The sequence below is a fragment of the Leuciscus leuciscus genome (assembly GCF_965113295.1).
Source record: "Leuciscus leuciscus genome assembly, chromosome: 11".
Classification (NCBI taxonomy): domain Eukaryota; kingdom Metazoa; phylum Chordata; class Actinopteri; order Cypriniformes; family Leuciscidae; genus Leuciscus; species Leuciscus leuciscus.
Window position 1 is genome coordinate 30,162,481 of NC_138735.1, and position 17,176 is coordinate 30,179,656.

General features: G+C 46.2%; 1 protein-coding gene across 3 annotated transcripts in view; it reads right to left on the reverse strand.

The window, feature by feature from the left end:
* Nucleotides 1-5,529: 5,529 nt before the first annotated feature.
* Nucleotides 5,530-17,176, reverse strand: part of LOC309508913 (uncharacterized protein) — a 46,994-nt gene continuing 35,347 nt past the window's right edge. The window contains exons 7-9 of one of the 3 annotated variants that reach the window (XM_082183467.1): nt 8,480-8,716; nt 7,536-7,742; nt 5,530-7,355 (exon numbers count right to left, since the gene is read on the reverse strand). In XM_082183467.1, the coding sequence (XP_082039593.1) occupies nt 7,123-7,355; nt 7,536-7,742; nt 8,480-8,716 (677 nt within the window). In that variant the 3' untranslated portion in view covers nt 5,530-7,122. Of the gene's footprint in view, nt 7,743-8,479; nt 8,717-17,176 lie in introns of all 3 variants that reach the window. The other 2 variants (XM_082183466.1, XM_082183465.1) reach the window with 2 other exon arrangements.

A 17,176-nucleotide genomic window follows, 5' to 3' on the forward strand; every position in this document is an offset into this window, starting at 1 on the left:
CTTGTACATCACTGCCTTTTTGTTTCTTGATGGTTTTTTTTCTACGCATTTTTTTGACATGTGAATGTATAGCCTATATATTAAAAAAATGATAAAGCAACTTATTATTTATTATTGTGATTATTATTATCATGCTGTTCAAACACAGAGACTGAAAGGTCAAAATCCTGATTTCAATCTACAGCAAAACTAATGCTTTATCATTATTTATAATAGAAATTAATTTCTATTTATTTATATATATAATTAATTTATATTAAATAGTTAATAGTTGATAGTTAACTAGTAGATACTTGAAATAATATTTGTGTGTGTGTAGGCCTATATTTACAGTAGTAGGTATTCTTGGAGTTCTTAATCTGAATTTGGGATTCACATTTATAATATCTGGTGTATTATTGTTGTGATAATGCATCAGAAGTGGAATTATGAAGGGATCAGTTTCTAAGATCCATAAATGATGGTCAAACTAAAGATGCAGACGTCAGCAAGTATTCAGGAAAAAGCTATGTTTCCGTCTCAGGTTTCACCAGAGAAAACAAACCACAGCTTAATTTATACACAATTTAATCTGAACACTCAGAATTACAAAAGTTACTATACAAGGAACATGAATAAACTGTATAATCACTGGCTAAAGCAAAATCACTAACCAGTGAGTGAAAACCAACTCAATCCTGCAGTGACCTCTTGTGGTTGAAACAAACAAACAAACCTGATTTGATGCTGGGCACCAGTTTGCCTTTAGTGGAGATACACTGAACTACAGTTGCATTGCAATAAAAGTTTATTGCGGCATGCAGTTCCCTTTCAAGGGAACTCCCGTTGCGTCGAAAAGCTGACGCTATGGGAACGCTTTGCGTGATGACGTCTTGAAGCACATGTAAAATCAGTCCAATGGTGTGGCGGAACGTCAGAGGCGGGTGACGTCACGTACCAGGAAGCTATAAAAGCCGGCCCGAAACAGAAAACGAAAGCTTTCTGAGTCTTCAGTTGCGCTCTGTGTTGAATCTGTCCTTGTTATTTGGTGTTGTCTGTCTATATTATATATATATATATTCAGTATGGCGAGCAAGCAGCAGTTTAGAGTGTGTGTCCATCCCTGCCCGCGTTATTTAACGGGAGGTGATACTCACACTCTTTGTGTTGTTTGTTTGGGTGAGGAGCATGCCCAGTCAGCACTCGAGGGTGGTGACTGTGTGCATTGCGACGCGCTTCCATTGCGTTCGCTCCGATCCCGCTTGGCTCGGTTCACGATCGCGATCCCGCGATCGTGATCCGATCCCGATCGCGTTCCCCAGGGCTCGGGTCCCGCCGCTGCCGAGGCACGGCGGCAATCACAGACCTGGGGTTCGCAAATGGATCTATCAGTGGATGTTGAGACGGGCTCTGCCTTATCTCAACATCCTTCTGATAGATCCAGTGCCTCTCATCAGGGTGTGGAAGCACGCGCTGCGGTTTCTTCCCCCCCGATGGAGGCACCAATACTGCAACTGTCCAGCTCTGAGGAGTTGGATGTTGTGAGTATTGAAGCTGAGTCTGAGGATTCGCCACCTCAGTCTCATGCGTTTGAGGAACTGCTCGATGTTATTACTAGAGCAGTTGACAGACTATCTATTGAGTGGCCAGAGGATAGGCAGGACGTTCGTTCGAAAAGTAAGCTCGACGAACGCTTCCTGCCATCTCGTACACAGCCTCAGCGAAGAAGCCTTCCGTTTTTCCCCGATCTCCACACCGAGGTGTCGAAATCGTGGGGAAAACCGGTTTCATACAGAGTGTATGCACCACAAACATCCCACTATTCTTCCATTCACAAATATAAAGAATATGGTTATGGGGAGATGCCGAAGGTGGAGGAGACGCTTGCGAGCTATCTCTCTCCAGCAACGGCATCTTCCCTGAAAGCTCCTTCACTTCCCTCTAAGCCAGTAAAATTCACATCATCTCTGGTTCATAAATCGTATGCAGCCGCTGGTCAAGCTGCAGCGTGTCTGCATACGATGTCTATTATGCAAGCCTATCAGGCAGAATTATTGGGGGATTTAGAGGAGGGCGGGGGAATTGGTCCTGACACAGTGGCTGAACTACGCAGAGCCACAGATCTGTCTCTCAGGGCCACCAAGGAGACCGCTAAATCAATCGGGCGGTCTATGGCAGGCTGGAGCAGTCTGTTTGGTCGTTCCCTGCCGGTGCGCCGTTACAGGGCGACGAACCGACTACTCAACAGCAACAAAATCCAGAAACCAGTCTCGAGAGACTGGTACCTCTAGTAGAATCTTTGACAGCGTGGAAGCTACTGTCAAATGTTTCTCGTTGGGTCCTGCAGACCGTGGAAAAAGGGTATTAGATACAATTCTATTAACGCCCACCGCAGTTTATGGGGGTCCTGCCCACAGTGGTGGGCCCCGAGCAGGTTCTGGTTATGGAACAGGAAGTAAACACTCTGTTAGAGAAAGGGGCCATAGAATATGTACCCCCCTCCAATAGGGAAACCGGGTTTTACAACCGGTACTTCATAGTTCCAAAAAAGGACGGGGGATTGCGTCCCATTTTAGATCTTCGAGTTCTGTACGAGTACATGCAGCTCAAGTTCAAAATGTTAACCTTGAGACAAATCGTGCCACAGATCAGGTCCGAGGACTGGTTTGTCACGATAGACCTCAAGGACGCATATTTCCATCCGTCCGTGTCATTGGGAGTTCCTGAGGTTTGCTTTCGGGGGCAAAGCATACCAATATCGAGTTCTTCCATTCGGCCTAGCTTTATCACCCCGCACTTTCACCAAATGCGTGGATGCAGCTCTGGCGCCTCTGCGCCTCCGGGGTATTCGCATCACGAACTACATCGACGATTGGTTGATTTTAGCTCAGTCGCATTAGATGGCGGTTCAACATCGAGATGTTGTTCTCGCCCATATGAAAGAGTTGGGGTTACGGCTGAACGCCAAGAAGAGTGTGCTTTCTCCATTTTAGAGGACCACTTTTTTAGGCGTGGTTTGGGATTCAGTGTCGATGCAGGCGCGCCTGTCATCGCCACGCTTCGATTCCATCCTGGCAGCTGTGAGAAGTGTAAAGCTAGGCCAGCTACTCACTGTCAAACAGTTCCAGAGACTGTTGGGTCTCATGGCAGCAGCTTCCAACGGGATACCTTTTGGACTGCTGCACATGAGGCCCCTGCAGTGGTGGCTCAGGACCAGAGGGTTTTTCCCCGAGGGGCAACCCATTTCGCACAATCAAGGTCACGCGGTGATGCCTACGTGCCTTGGTTATGTGGAAGAAACCTTGGTTCCTGTCCCAGGGCCCAGTGCTGGGAGCTCCTTGTCGTCGCAAACTGCTAACGACGGATGCTTCCCTCACGGGTTGGGGAGCGATCCTGAGGGTCGCTCATCTCAAGGTCTGTGGGAAGACCATCATCGTTCCTGGCATTCTATAGCCTAGAGATGTTAGCTGTCTTCCGGGCTCTGAGGAGCTTTATCACAGGTCTCAGGGGACACCATGTGTAGTACATACGGACAACACGTCGGTAGTCGCCTATATCAAGGGGGTTTGCGCTGGCATGCCATATCCTCTTGTGGTCCCAGGGGAAGTTGCTGTCACTCAAGGCAGCCTACATCCCCGGGGTCCAGAATATAGGAGCAGACACTCTGTCGAGACAGGGGCCGAGGCCCGGGGAATGGTGGCTCCACCCCCGAGGTGGTGGAGCTGATATGGAAATTATAAGTGGATCTGTTTGCGTCTCGAGAGACGTCTCACTGTCCACTTTGGTTCTCCTTCACGCATCCAGCTCCTCTGGGACTGGATGCTATGGTACAGACGTGGCCGAGGCTACGTCTGTACGCCTTTCCCCCAGTTGCTCTGCTCCCGGGAGTTCTGGAAAGAGTTCGCAGGGACCGGGTTTGCCTGCTTTTTATAGCCCCGCGCTGGCCGGGCAGAGTATGGTTTCCCGATCTTGTGTCCCTCCTCGACGGGCATCCTCTGGAGTTACCCGTCAGGAGGGACCTTCTGTCCCAGGCAGAGGGCTCGATATTTCACCCTCGGCCAGAACTGTGGAACCTGTGGGCTTGGCCTCTGAGGGGGCCCAGCTCATAGAGTCAGGTCTCTCAACCGAGGTTGTTGAGACCATTCTACAGTCCAGAGCTCCCTCCACGAGGAAACTTTATGCCCTGAAGTGGAGAGTATTCACTTCTTGGTGTAGTGACCGTCGGTTGGACCCAGTCCACTGCCCAATTGGTACAGTGCTGGAGTTCCTGCAGGAACGGTTCACTGCAGGTCTGACCCCGTCCACTTTAAAGGTCTATGTGGCGGCCATAGGTGCTTACCACAGTCCTTTGGGTGGAATGTCTGTGGGGAAAGACCCCTTGGTATCTCGTTTCCTTCGTGGCACTTGGAGGTCCTCCTCCCTTTCGAAATCGGACCAGGAGGCGAATAATTTGCTTTGCCCTGTTCGGGCGTTAGACGCGTATGTCCACAGAGCTGCCCTGTGGCGTAAAAGTGACTTTTGCTCCCCTAACAAGGGAGGTCCAGTGTCTAAGCAAAGGATGAGCAAGTGGGTGGTTGAGACTATCTCACTGGCTTATGAGGCGGCTGGACAGCCTTCTCCTTTGGCTGTCCGGTCGCTCTCTACTAGGAGTATGGCGGCCTCTAAGGCCCTTATATCAGGAGTATCGTTACAGGACGTCTGTGATGCGGCAGGCTGGTCCTCACCGCACACCTTCGTCAGGTTCTACTCTCTGGATTTAGACTCTACTCTAGGGTCTCATGTTTTGTCTTCTTAGTGCTGCTCACATGATTACACACAGGACAGACATTTGTAGCTATGGAGGCGTTGGTATAGACGTTCCCATAGCGTCAGCTTTTCGACGCAACGGGAGTTCCCTTGAAAGGGAACGCCTCGGTTACGACTGTAACCTCGGTTCCCTGAAGAGGGAACGAGCGTTGCGTCGCCTTGCCATATCTCCTTCATGCCTGTCAGCGCGACTTCAGACTTTACGAAGCTTTCGTTTTCTGTTTCGGGCCGGCTTTTATAGCTTCCTGGTACGTGACGTCACCCGCCTCTGACGTTCCGCCACACCATTGGACTGATTTTACATGTGCTTCAAGACGTCATCACGCAAAGCGTTCCCATAGCGTCAGCTTTTCGACGCAACGCTCGTTCCCTCTTCAGGGAACCGAGGTTACAGTCGTAACCGAGGCGTTATAGCCTACAGCTGTGGTCATTTTGATATACATCTTCAATTAAACAAACAGAAAAAGCATTGCTTTTTAAGTTCTTACATTTTAAAAAAAACATGACATTTAAACATTCAAACATTTACAATTTTGAAAAAACATTCAGAACAACGTGCATGAATAAAAATATTGAACAAAAACTATAATTAAGTTTTTACAATAAGCATGATGAAAGAATTAAATACTCCAAATAAACAAGAGTCCAAATACATTTACATGATGCTGAATGAGGCTGATAATGACATTACTTGAAATATAATTGCTTATATAATAAATCTATTGTTAAACCAGTGTAATTATAAAAAAAAGCTCAGAAATTAGTACATTTGCTAATGATGTGTTAATGCTCTTCAGCCCCACAGATAAACTATAATAGCAGAAACTGTACAATCAATAACTATCACGCAGATATTCACAATAACTGATTCTGTGTAATTATGTGTGAGTGTAATTGCCTACGGTCAATCTATAGCCTTGTGTGGGTTTGATGCTTATTAATGCGTGTTGCTAATAGTATTTACATTTATAGCCTTTAGATTTCTGTGGTTTCAATCCTTCAGTTTTATTGCACAAAACTAACTTTCTTTCTCCTGTTATACATTTGTATCAACCTCTGAATTCTCATAACTGCAAGAAAATTTCTAAAACTGTGAATGTGGATCTGTAACTGTAATCTTACTTGTTTGCTGTGTTAACTGTATATGCTTATGTTCTAATTTCTTTCTTTACTTAGCCTAGTATCAGACTCTTTCTTTAAAGGTAAAGTGCCTTATTTCTTCACCACTAACATCAGGACCAAACTCACAGTAGATTGAATCTGAAGCAAAGGGAATTTGATGTAAGGTTTCTTTTCTGATCAGAATGGAGTCCGATCTCTAAGTTTCCAGCGGATTGTCTGGGATCTTCTGAAACACGACACCGGTACACACTTTTGAGCTTTTGGAGGTGGAAGTTAAAAGTCACGTTCACTCTCCAGAGCATCTTCATGTATCCCCGCCAGGTGACACTTCTTTGTTTAAATGTTATTATTTCATAGTAGGCTATTATTGTAACCTTCATTATATTAAATAGCCCACCCCCAAAAAGAAAATTCTCTCATGATTTTTGCCGTCCCAGATTTAACGAAGAAACTCGCGCGAGAAGTAACGGTCCGCTGTGATTTCACGGCACTTCTCACGCGAGTTTCTCGAGCGTAAACGTTGTGACAGTTGGCTGGAAGCTATGGCTTATAGTCAAAATATTCGTTTAAAAGTTTAAATATTCATATTTTTCTCTCACACACCAATAATTTAGCTTCAGAAGACATTGATTCATCACCAGCTGCTATCGTTTCGATTACGGTCGTGTTCACTTTGTCTGGTTTCGTCCCGTAACGTAGCCTATATGTAACGTTAGCCTAACGTTACTCACGATGGATTGTTTTTCTAAACATCTTCATGTTCATCTGAAGAAAGCAAGTCATACAACTGAGACAGTATTATGGTGAGTAAATGATGTGAGAATTTAAATTTGGGGGTCGAGTAGGCCTATCCCTGTATTCAATTAACTATAAAGATAAAAAAGGTATTTGTGACCTTTTGTCTCACAATTCTAACCTTTTTCTCAGAATTGCGTGATATAAACTCACAATTCTGTCTTCTCTCTCTCTCTCTCTCTCTCTCTCTCTCTCTCTCTCTCTCTCTCTCTCTCACAATTTCTAGTTTAAATATCACAATTCTTACTTCATAACACTGCGAGTTATAAAGTAAAAATTTTGAGATATAAACTCACAAGTCTGAGGAAAAAAAAGTCAGAATTGTGAGATAAAAAAATTAGCCATTTGACTATTGGTTAGCATTAACGTGATGCTCTTTCTTACAGGTTCCTTCTTTCTTTCTCTTTGCTCATCTGTTTCTTATCCTGTTGTCCGGCCTTCAGTTCTTCGTGGATTATCTTCTACTGCCACAGCCTCATAATCTTTGTCTTTCTGAGGAAGCTGCTCATAGCCTCCCTCGGATTCTCCTGCCGGTGTTTTTGAGTCGGCTGAACTCAGTGTTTGGTACACCTCAACTTTCACGCTCTTAAGAGCCTCGTACCCACCTTCACCCTGACCTTGACCTTCACCCTGACCTTGACCTTCTGCAGCTCCTAGTGTGTGGTACACCGCCTCCTCCTGCCTCTTTTTTAGGGCTTCGTAACCCCCCTCGGCCTTGTCCTTATCTGTATTCTCGCCTAGTGTGTGGTAAACCGCCTCCTCCTGCCTCTTTTCTAGGGCTTCGTAACCCCCCTCGGCCTCGGCCTTGGCCTTGTCCTTATCTGTATTCTCGCCTAGTGTGTGGTAAACCGCCTGATCAGTGAGTTGGATTTGCTCATAGTCTCCACCTGTCGTCTTATCTTTAGCCTGTGCAGTCGCCTGAACACTGCTTCCACCGCGTCTTCTGCGCTTCAGCGCGATCAGCACCACGATCAACACCCCAAGAACCATCAGAATCACAGCCACCACGATGGGCAGCACGTTTACAGGCGCTGGTTGTGCTACGAGAAAGAGAGAAGATGCGTTTTCATGCAAAAAAAAAAAAAAAGAAAAAGAGAAGTGCACTATAGTGAAGTGAAAGTGTTTAGTGTCTAGCATTCATACATCAGTACAGTCAACATTAAAATGCACGGAAAACGAAAGTGTTCATAGAGCTCTGCGTGCCTCTGTTTTGGTGTGAAACTTTAAGGTGTCTTAGAGAACCGTTTCTGCGATTGATTACCACAGAAAATAATTTCTCTTTAAAATAATCCATAAAAAATCATTAACTTGAAAATAAATGTTAACGGGATTTTAAAACTAATAAAAAAATGTAATATATTATTTTATTTCAAAGCAACATTTCTAGCTGATTAAAAACTAATAAAAATGACAAAAACACTACAAAATTACTAAAACTTAAAGGTATAGCGGAGGATGTTTTACTTCCTGGTGGGTAGTCTAAACTATTGGTCCTCCTAATTGTCAATCATTCTGGTGAATCAATCAAACTTTTCAAAAAGTGGAGAGGGCGGGTCTTATCTAAAATTTGGAAAGATCCTCCGCTATACCTTTAAAAAAAAGAAACCTAAAAACTAATTTAAAATATTAATTAAAAAAACTACAACAGAATTTTAATTACACTAAACACTGGCTAATGAACAAAGAGTGTGTGTCTAAGGAGTGTGTTTGTGTGTGTGTGTGTGTGTGTGTGTGTGTGTGTGTGTGTGTGTGTGTGTGTGTGTGTGTCTTTAGGTACCTGTGTAGCTGTAAACGTTGCTGAAACGGGAGAAACCTTTCCCACACACCCTCCGGCAGCTGTACAGTCCTCCTTCCTTCACGGTAATAATTTGTGTATTTTCAGGCAGTCTTCGGCGTGGGTCATTAGGGAGTGTGTGATACCAGTAACAGGACTTGCAATTGTCAGGACAGTCTCTGCAGAAACACTCCAGATTCTTAGGAGACGTTGAATCCACAGTAGCAGCAGGAGGCCCACCTGAACCACACACAGATATGACTTACAAAAGAATTGATTCAGTGGTTGTTCCTGTAACTCAGCTCGTAGGATAGTGACTTAACGTTAGCTAAGGTCATGGGTTAAACTCCCAGTGAATGCGTATCCTGATAAGGATAAAAGCATCTGACAAATGTATAAATGAAACCGCTCTGACAGATTCAGTGAGTAATTCTTTAGACTAATTCGAAACCGATAACGTGTGAGTCGTTCTGACTGATTCACTAAAAGAGTTGACTCATAAGAGTCATTTGTTCATGAATCACACTATAGGCTATTGGTGAAGCGGTGTGCTTGCTTTTTTTCTCTAATCATTACAATTGTAACAACAATGACTTTGTGTTGGGGAATTAATTAGCTCAAATTAGCGGTAATATTCATCAATGTGAATATGCATCTGTTGCTTCCATAAATTAATTTATTCAAATTAGGGAATAGGTCAAAATCTCGGCTTGTATCAGCGATTACACAATTACTTGTAATAATCACTGATAGAGACGGGTAGCATTTACTCAATTTGGGGGAATTTGAGGTAGAAGTTGAGTTTGTTCATTTACCATGCAGACTGGCCGTCCAGCGGACAGAATGTATACTTTATGAACGGAAATCGGGCGTCTTTAACACTGATAGATAACACTTTCTTGTGGCCACAAAGAAGATAATTATCTCCGTGTTTTAGACAATTTTAGGTTTCTTTTAAGAATAACCAATCGTAGAGCTTATAAGGTAAAATCTGCACTCATCAGGGACTCAGAATTTGAAACAAAACAGGCAAACTTAATTCAAATGATTTAACAAAGTTTATTTACACAAGCTAGCGATTACACAATTATTTTAAATCACGCATGAGTAAAAATGCATAAACAAAACAGGCAATATAACGATCGTAATACAGAAATACAACAAAATAAAAAGGTTTTAGAGAGAGATTTGGGAGAGAGAGAGAGAGAGAGAGAGAGAGAAACTCAGCGAGAGGAAACTAATAGTTGAGATACGAATGATTTTAGGTGTGTTTGTGAGATGTGGAGATGGTAGCGTTTGTAAGGTGGGTGTGTCGCTCCGTGAGCACGTGGTAGTGTGTTTATCTCGGCACACGTGGGTGAGAGTGTGTGTGTGTGTGTGTGTGTGTGAACGTGTATGTTTGTGTGTGTGAAAGAGAATTTAGAGAGAGGGATAGAAACAGTTTAGTCATTCACCACAAAACCCCAACGTTTCTCAGTAATATTTAGACAACTTTAAACAGCATTTCCTTCAGATTGCAAATTTAAAAGATCTACGTTACTCTGTTTGAAAGATCGGCCTTCCTTGAGTGCGTTCGTCTGTGTTGGATAAAGACACCTGGATCACGTGGTCACAGCGTTCTGGTTGCTATGGCGACTTGAAGCGAGCGAAGACTCAGCAAAGATTATCTTTAGCCTTAAGTTGGTTTTGTGGGTTGGTTTCAGAAGACTATACTATAGTAGTTCTAAGAAAAGACTTGGAAATAAAAGGAAAATAAAAGCGAGCGGAGCTTCCTTGAGGGAAGGAGGCGTGTCTTCTTTCTCTCTGGCGGACTGCCATGAGAGGAAAGGGGCGCGCAATTTTAAAGGGCTAAACTCACGCCTCCCTCACGTACGTGGGCCAATCGTCTTTAACAACGTATGGGCCCACCTCCTGACGTTTTGAGGTCTATACGCCTCCTTTTCCGCGGGGTTTTGAACGATGAATTCGTCCATAACTTAATACCACTGGTATTTAATAAAACAATGCATTCTCTGATATTTTGTGTTAAAGATTCAGCATCGTTGTTGTTCGTGGAACACGGCGATACCGCGAATGACAGTTCTAATATCTAAAATCAAGGAGGTACATCATTTCTTGTAATTGTGGACACCACAGAGTGATTACAGGCCAACAAACTACATAGGCATACTATTTGGGACAGGGGATCAGACACACATCAAGAAAATACATTTAAAATATTTCATACAAGGATTTTGGTCCCACGTGGTGGGATCTGCGTGTGTTTCTGTGTGTGTGTATGTGAGTGCGTCTTGAAAGTTCATACCCGTCCGCTGAACTCTTGTCCCCGTCGCTGCGGGTGAGGCTTATGTGTGTGCGTGCGTTTGGCTCTTTGGATTGATGTATTAGGCACAGACCACATGTTTCGGGCATCTGGTCTCTACAACACTGTTTTATTGTTGTGAAGAGTTAATTAGTGTCTATGTGTAAATCAGTGTCCGAGGGACTCCCTAGGGGGGAGTGCTTTCGGGATCGCTCTCATTGGTCAGCGCGAGGCTCTCCCGGCCATAAACAGACGGTCTCTGTTGGTTTAGACGTAAGAGATCATGTAGAGTGAGAGATAGTCAATGATTTACACCATTTTTCGACGCCGTTTGGGCTGCACGTCTTGCGCAGAGCAATCTCAAAACAGCAGAGGTGTCGTAAATGAGAGTGCTTTGGAATGTGAGAATAGCTTGAGTCAGAGCGAGACAGGGGTTTTGTAGATTTAGACTGCATTAATTAATTTGATTTAATCACCATGCAACTGGTGATCTGCTCTCCGTTACATTCCCCCTTTTGATGAGTCGACCGGGCGTGTATGGGCCTAGTCGAGTCATCACGGTAACAACGGTCAGATGGCAGGTGCATGGATGGGCGGAGGCTGCACACGGGTGTTGCTTAGGACTGCAGCGTGAGCTCGATGAGGTCTTCAGCTTGCTCTAGTGGGGAGTCATCCTTCCGGAGGTTTCTCCTGAAGCCGACGGAGACTGCCTCTGTGAGCTTGGCTGTGGAGGTTCGAATTGCGTTGATCCTTCTGTACAGGATATAGGCCAAACCCAAAGCTAGGGCGTGTCCGAGGATGCTGGTAATGCACAGTGCGGTATCAGCGGCTGTCCATGTTTGTACCACAGGTGAAGTGTTCAGAATGGGTAGTCGAGACAATGCTTGAAGGGCTGAGTCCAGGGGAGCTATGTCGATGACTTGTGACCCCCTTTTTGCAATCCAATCTTCCAGTTCGGGATCTAGAGTGAAATTGCGGCTCTTGAAGAAAGACAGAATTTCTAGTTCGGCTTGGTACTCTTCACTTGGGAGGTGGTACGAGGCCAGGTCATCTAGGTGGAGGATGGCTCCTCGTGGGACTTGAATCCACATGCTTTGGTTGAGCAGGCTGACACGTGTAGCAGTGTCGTGTTGGTCATAGGTCAGCGAGGGTTGTCCCGGGGGATGGGACAGTCTTCTTTCCTGTAGGGACGGCGGTTGAGTTTAGTTCGTATTGGCCTCTTCTTGTCTGTCCCTACTACGGGCCACATATCTTTTAATTTGATTTCGGTGGACCCATTTGAGAACGGGTTCTCTTGGTCCCCGTTTAAGCTGGATCTGGTATGCTACAGGAGAGAGTTTGTTCACAATTTCATGTGGTCCAGTCCAGTGAGGCAGAAACTTTTTTGACAGTTGCTTGGGTGGCAAGGCGAAACTGTAGTACAGGACTTTGTCGCCCACACTGAGTTCTTGGTGGGACGCCTTTCGATCATAGTATGCTTTCTGGCCGTCAGCGCTGGTTTTCAGGTGTTGCTGAGCGAAAGCGAAAGTTGTTTTCAAGTGTCTATGGAGCTCGTCCAGATATTGGGACGTAGTATAGGCGGTGACGAGGTTGTTGTCTCCTGGTTGGTACAACAGGTGTAAGGGCAGAGTCATCTGCCTCCCAGTCATGAGTTCAAATGGAGCCACTCTGGTGGATTCCTGTGGTGTGGCTCGGATAGCCATCAGCACCAGGGGAAGTTTCACATCCCAGTCTTTCTGGTTAGCCGACACATATTTTCTCAACATGGCGACCACCGTTCGGTTAGACCTTTCTACCTGTCCGGATGAGATCGGATGGTGACTGATGTGAAGTTTGGCTTGTACCCCTAGAATTCTCCAGATCTTTTGCATGATCTCTGCGGTGAAATGGGTACCTCGATCTGAATTGACTTTCAGTGGCAACCCGAATCGGGAGAAGATGTGGTTCATCAGGAGATATGCCGTTGTTTGGGCGGTGTCGTTAGGTGCTGGCAAACACTCTACCCACTTGGTAAACTGACACACCACCGTGAGAAAGTATTTGTTACCTCTGCTCGATCTGGGCAGCGGTCCCACCCAATCAATTTGGAGATCTGACCAGGGAAATGTGATTCCTCTGCGTTGCAACGGGGCTCTGTGAGTCAGGTTTGTTGGGTGAAACTGGCAACAGACCAGGCATTCTCTCACATACTCTGCCACATCCTGCTGCATACCTGGCCAGTATGCCACTTGTCTAAGTGTCTCATACGTGGCTCTGGTACCGTGGTGCCCCGCGTAAGGTGCGTTGTGGGCGTGGTTTATCATCTCCCCCCTTTGACATCGGGGCACGACAAGCTTGGGCGAAGTGGTGTCATCGGTGACAAACCATAAAATGTCGTCCCGCACACGCAGCATGTGTCTGCTGTTGTGTAGGTGTCTGAGATCTGAGTTATCAGTGGTGTCAGACGGTGCGATTGGGTTGGGGGAGGGGTCTTTGAGGTGGAGAATCATAGTCTTTATGGCATTGTCTGAGGCTTGCATTTCTGCAAGGTCGTTGTTTGAAATTTGTGGGGTTAGTGATAGCATCTGCGAAGCAGGTGCAGTAGCAGGTGATGGTTTCTTGCTTCGGGTTAGCACTGCTACATCGGGGGTGGGTGAGGGTTTCGGGGAATTCCACGGTTCACCGTGTAGGGCGCCCGCTTTTGCGAGGACGTCAGTGTGGTCATTGAAGTCTTTGTCTTTGCCTTGGAGTTTGGAGTGTCCTTTTACCTTTTTCCAGTACACGGCGAGATCGTGTGTCGTTGTGATGTTATCACATTCCTGGAACAGGTGTTGGTGTTTTACAGGCTTGTTGTTAGCAGTTTTGAAACCATTCTGTTTCCAGGTCTGGAGATGGCATACAAAACTGAGTCTGGCATAGTTAGAGTCTGTGCAGATGAGAAGTTCTTTGATGTTGTTTGATGCTGCGATTTGCAGAGTTATGAGAATTGCTGCGATTTCTGCATACTGTGATGACTTGGGGCCTAGCTTGAAGTGTTGTGGTGGGCATGGGTGGTCGTTCACCCACAGTACCCCTGCACCTGCTTTTAGGATGCCCTCGCTGTTGTAGGAGCATCCGTCCACGTAGGCTGTGGGCATGCCTTCGCACGCATTCTTGTCAAAGTACCTGTGGCAGGTCAGTGGTGGTTCTTGGGGCTCAGGTGTGTTCAGCGTTGCGGCAGGAGAGTTGTCAGAGCAGTTTTGACAGGCCGCCAAGCCGTTACCTAGAGCGGATTTGTGGTTTTGTGCATATCTTGCCTCGACGTTTCGTCCTTGGAGAGCCATTAGCCATGTAGCAATGCGTGAATTAGTGACAACGCCGTCGCGGATTCGCTGGCTATTGAGGAACATGACGGGCTGGTGGCATGTTTCTATGATGACTTTTTGTGCACCAATGTAGTTGGAGAAGCGCTGAATTGCCCACACTGTACAGAGCAAAGCTTTTTCGCAGTCTGAGAATTTACATTCTGGAGGGAGAAGTGTCTTGCTGGCATATGCGACTACCTTCTTGTCTTGGTCATGTTGTTGGTATAGGCCAGCACTGAGACATTGGTTTGAAAACCCAGCTTCCAGGTGGAATTCTTTTTGTGGATCAGGGTAAGCAAGGCATGGAGCTGTGCATAAATGTCTTTTTAGTTCTACCATGGCGTGTTCTTGAGCATCTGACCAGACGAAAGGGCAGTCCTTTTTCAACATAGTTGTTAAAGGCCTGGCGATGTCTGAATAGTTTTCGATGAACTGTCGGGAGTAGTTGCAAACTCCTAGAAAGCTTCGAAGTTCTGAGACGTTAGTGGGGGGCTTGATGTTTTGGATGGCATGAATACGGTTTGATTGTGGTTCAATGCCATGGGGTCCAATGAGCAAGCCAACGTAATTGACCTTGCTTTTACACCACTGCCCCTTGTGGAGGGCTATTTTGGCGCCGGCAGCAGATAGCTGGTTTAAAACATAGTCAATTTCTTTTAGGTGGTCTGCCACTGTCGTGCTTTTCATAAGCACATCGTCGACGTAAATCAGGTTACCTCTCATCCTGGCGTCTGGACATGCTTTGTTCAGGAATATGTTGAATTCAGCTGGTGAGTTTGCATATCCGAACGGACACCTGTTGAAGGTGTACTGTCGGTTGCCAAACGTGAATGCCAGCTTGTGTTGGTCGTCAGGGTGTACTGGAATGGTCCAGAATCCAGAGGCCACATCGAGTGTAGAGAAGATGGTGGCTCCTCTGATTTGTGGGATTTCCTGTTCCAGCTGAGTCATGGGCCATCGTGACAATGGCACCTGTTGATTTAATTTGCGATAGTCGATGGTCGGTCTCCACTTTCCATTAGGCTTGAGAACAGGCCATAGTGGCGCAGAGTATGTGCTGTTGCAGGCTCGAATGACATTTTTCTCAAGCATTGATTCGATGATTTCCCGCACCGGTTCGTGTGAGGCGATGGGAATCTTGTATTGCTTGACAAAGGTGGGCGGAGCCTCGGGGTGCGTGGGGATACGCACTGTGTGGAGGTCCGTCAGACCACAGTCTAAAGAGTCTTTCGCAAATGATTCTTTGAACTTGTATAGGACTTGTTTTAGTCTTTGGCGGTCTGCATCATCCTGAAGGGCATCAGCATCCTGTAGAATTTGTTGCACTTGCACTTCGAAACCTTGGTATGGTTCCTCTGTTGGTTTGTCATCAGTCGGGTTGGTTTCAACCGGCACGGCAGGTGCGTCAGCTTCACTGACGGGCTGGTGGGAGACTGTGTACACTGTGAGGTGTTGATCCTCTGTCAGCTCTGTTCTGCACACACGGTGTTTGGCTACCGACATGACAGATGTGATGGCAATGAATTGGAAGGGTGCTGTGAACAATGTATTGTCAGTATGTCCCTCAGGTATCAGTGCAGGTGGAATAGGCCCTATTACGGGTAGTATCAGTTCAAAGTCATGAAAGTCATTACTGACTAGCCATCCCAGTCGGTAGGCTTTGGGGATGTTGATGTCAGCTGCGGTGCAGTTGTTGAACAGAATGTAGACTACCCGAGATGACACTTCAGTGAGGGGTGTGGCTTCGAGGGTGAGTCCGAGTTCTACACATTCAGGTGAAGGTTGGAAGAAAGCCAGTGTGTGGTTTAGGGTTTGGCCCTGTCGCAGGTTGAGGCGCACGGCGACGCCTTTCGTGTAAGCAGGTATGACTGTTCCTTGTTCGTTGATGAGGGTGCAGACTTCAGGGATGGTCTGACCTGACAGTAGATTGTCATGACTGATGGGAACAGGTGGCAGTGAAATCAATGGAGCCCATACAACCTCATTAAACATGTCCACATGAGCCTTGAGGCGAATCAAGATGTCTGCTCCAATGTAGACTTCGTGAGCTGGGTCTTCCAGGATCAGGAAGTAATGGGTCAAGTGCCGGTGATTCCATGTCAAGTTCAAGGCACAGATCCCTTTGGCAGATGTCAATGAGGTTGGTTCTGGGTTCAAAGGGAAACGGGTGCGTTTACAGGTGTAGGGCAGGTCTGGAGTCTTTTCAAGAATGGCATTGAATAGTGACAAGCTTATAGCTGAGTTGTCTGCCCATAGTGCCAGGATAATGTCTGTTGCGGTTACGTCCTGCAGCTGCAGGGGAGTTTTTACCTGGGGGCAGTAATTATCGGAGTCTGGCGTTGTTCTGAACGTGCAGAGTAGCGAACTTGAACCCTGAACAGCTGTGGGGATTTCATCCTCATGTCTGGCTGAGGAAATTTCCACGATCCTTGTGGCTTGGCATTTTGGCTCAATGGATTTGTGCGGCTGGAGGGGGAGGGGTTCGCGCACCTGAGCCCAAATTTGTAGATGCTTGAAGTCCAACAAGGGTTCAAAACGGTCCAGCAGGTCCTTGCCTATGAGAAATTGATAAGTGTTCACAGGGGAAATATACACAGGGTGGACTACGCTCATAGGACCGATTGCCAGGTGAATGGGAGCTAAGTTCTTTAGCTGGATGTCGTTCTGGCTGTATGACTGCACGTTCAGCTCACAAGTGTGGAATTTAAGAGTTCGGTTTTGTCTTTGCGCTTCACACTTGAGTTTTTGAAATAGTTGAGCAGAAATTAGCGTTAGGTCAGAACCTGTGTCCACCAGGGCTTCGAGCCGCATTTCCTTTTCTAAGGTGATGGTTAAGTACAGTTTTCGTGCCACTCCTCTCTCAATGAGGTTGCCCAGGAGTTGTGGCATGGGCTCTTGTGTGTTGATTGACAAGCAGTGGGGGTAGGTCTCTAGTGTCTCGTTGTTGGTGCAGATTACTAGGACAGCGCTGTCTGGCATTTTGTTGTGGGAGCTGCTGCAGTCTTGTGCAGGAAGGGTTGTTGTCAGCTGGAGGGAGTGAGTTGAGCTGTCATTTGGTGATGCAGCAGCGAGTTC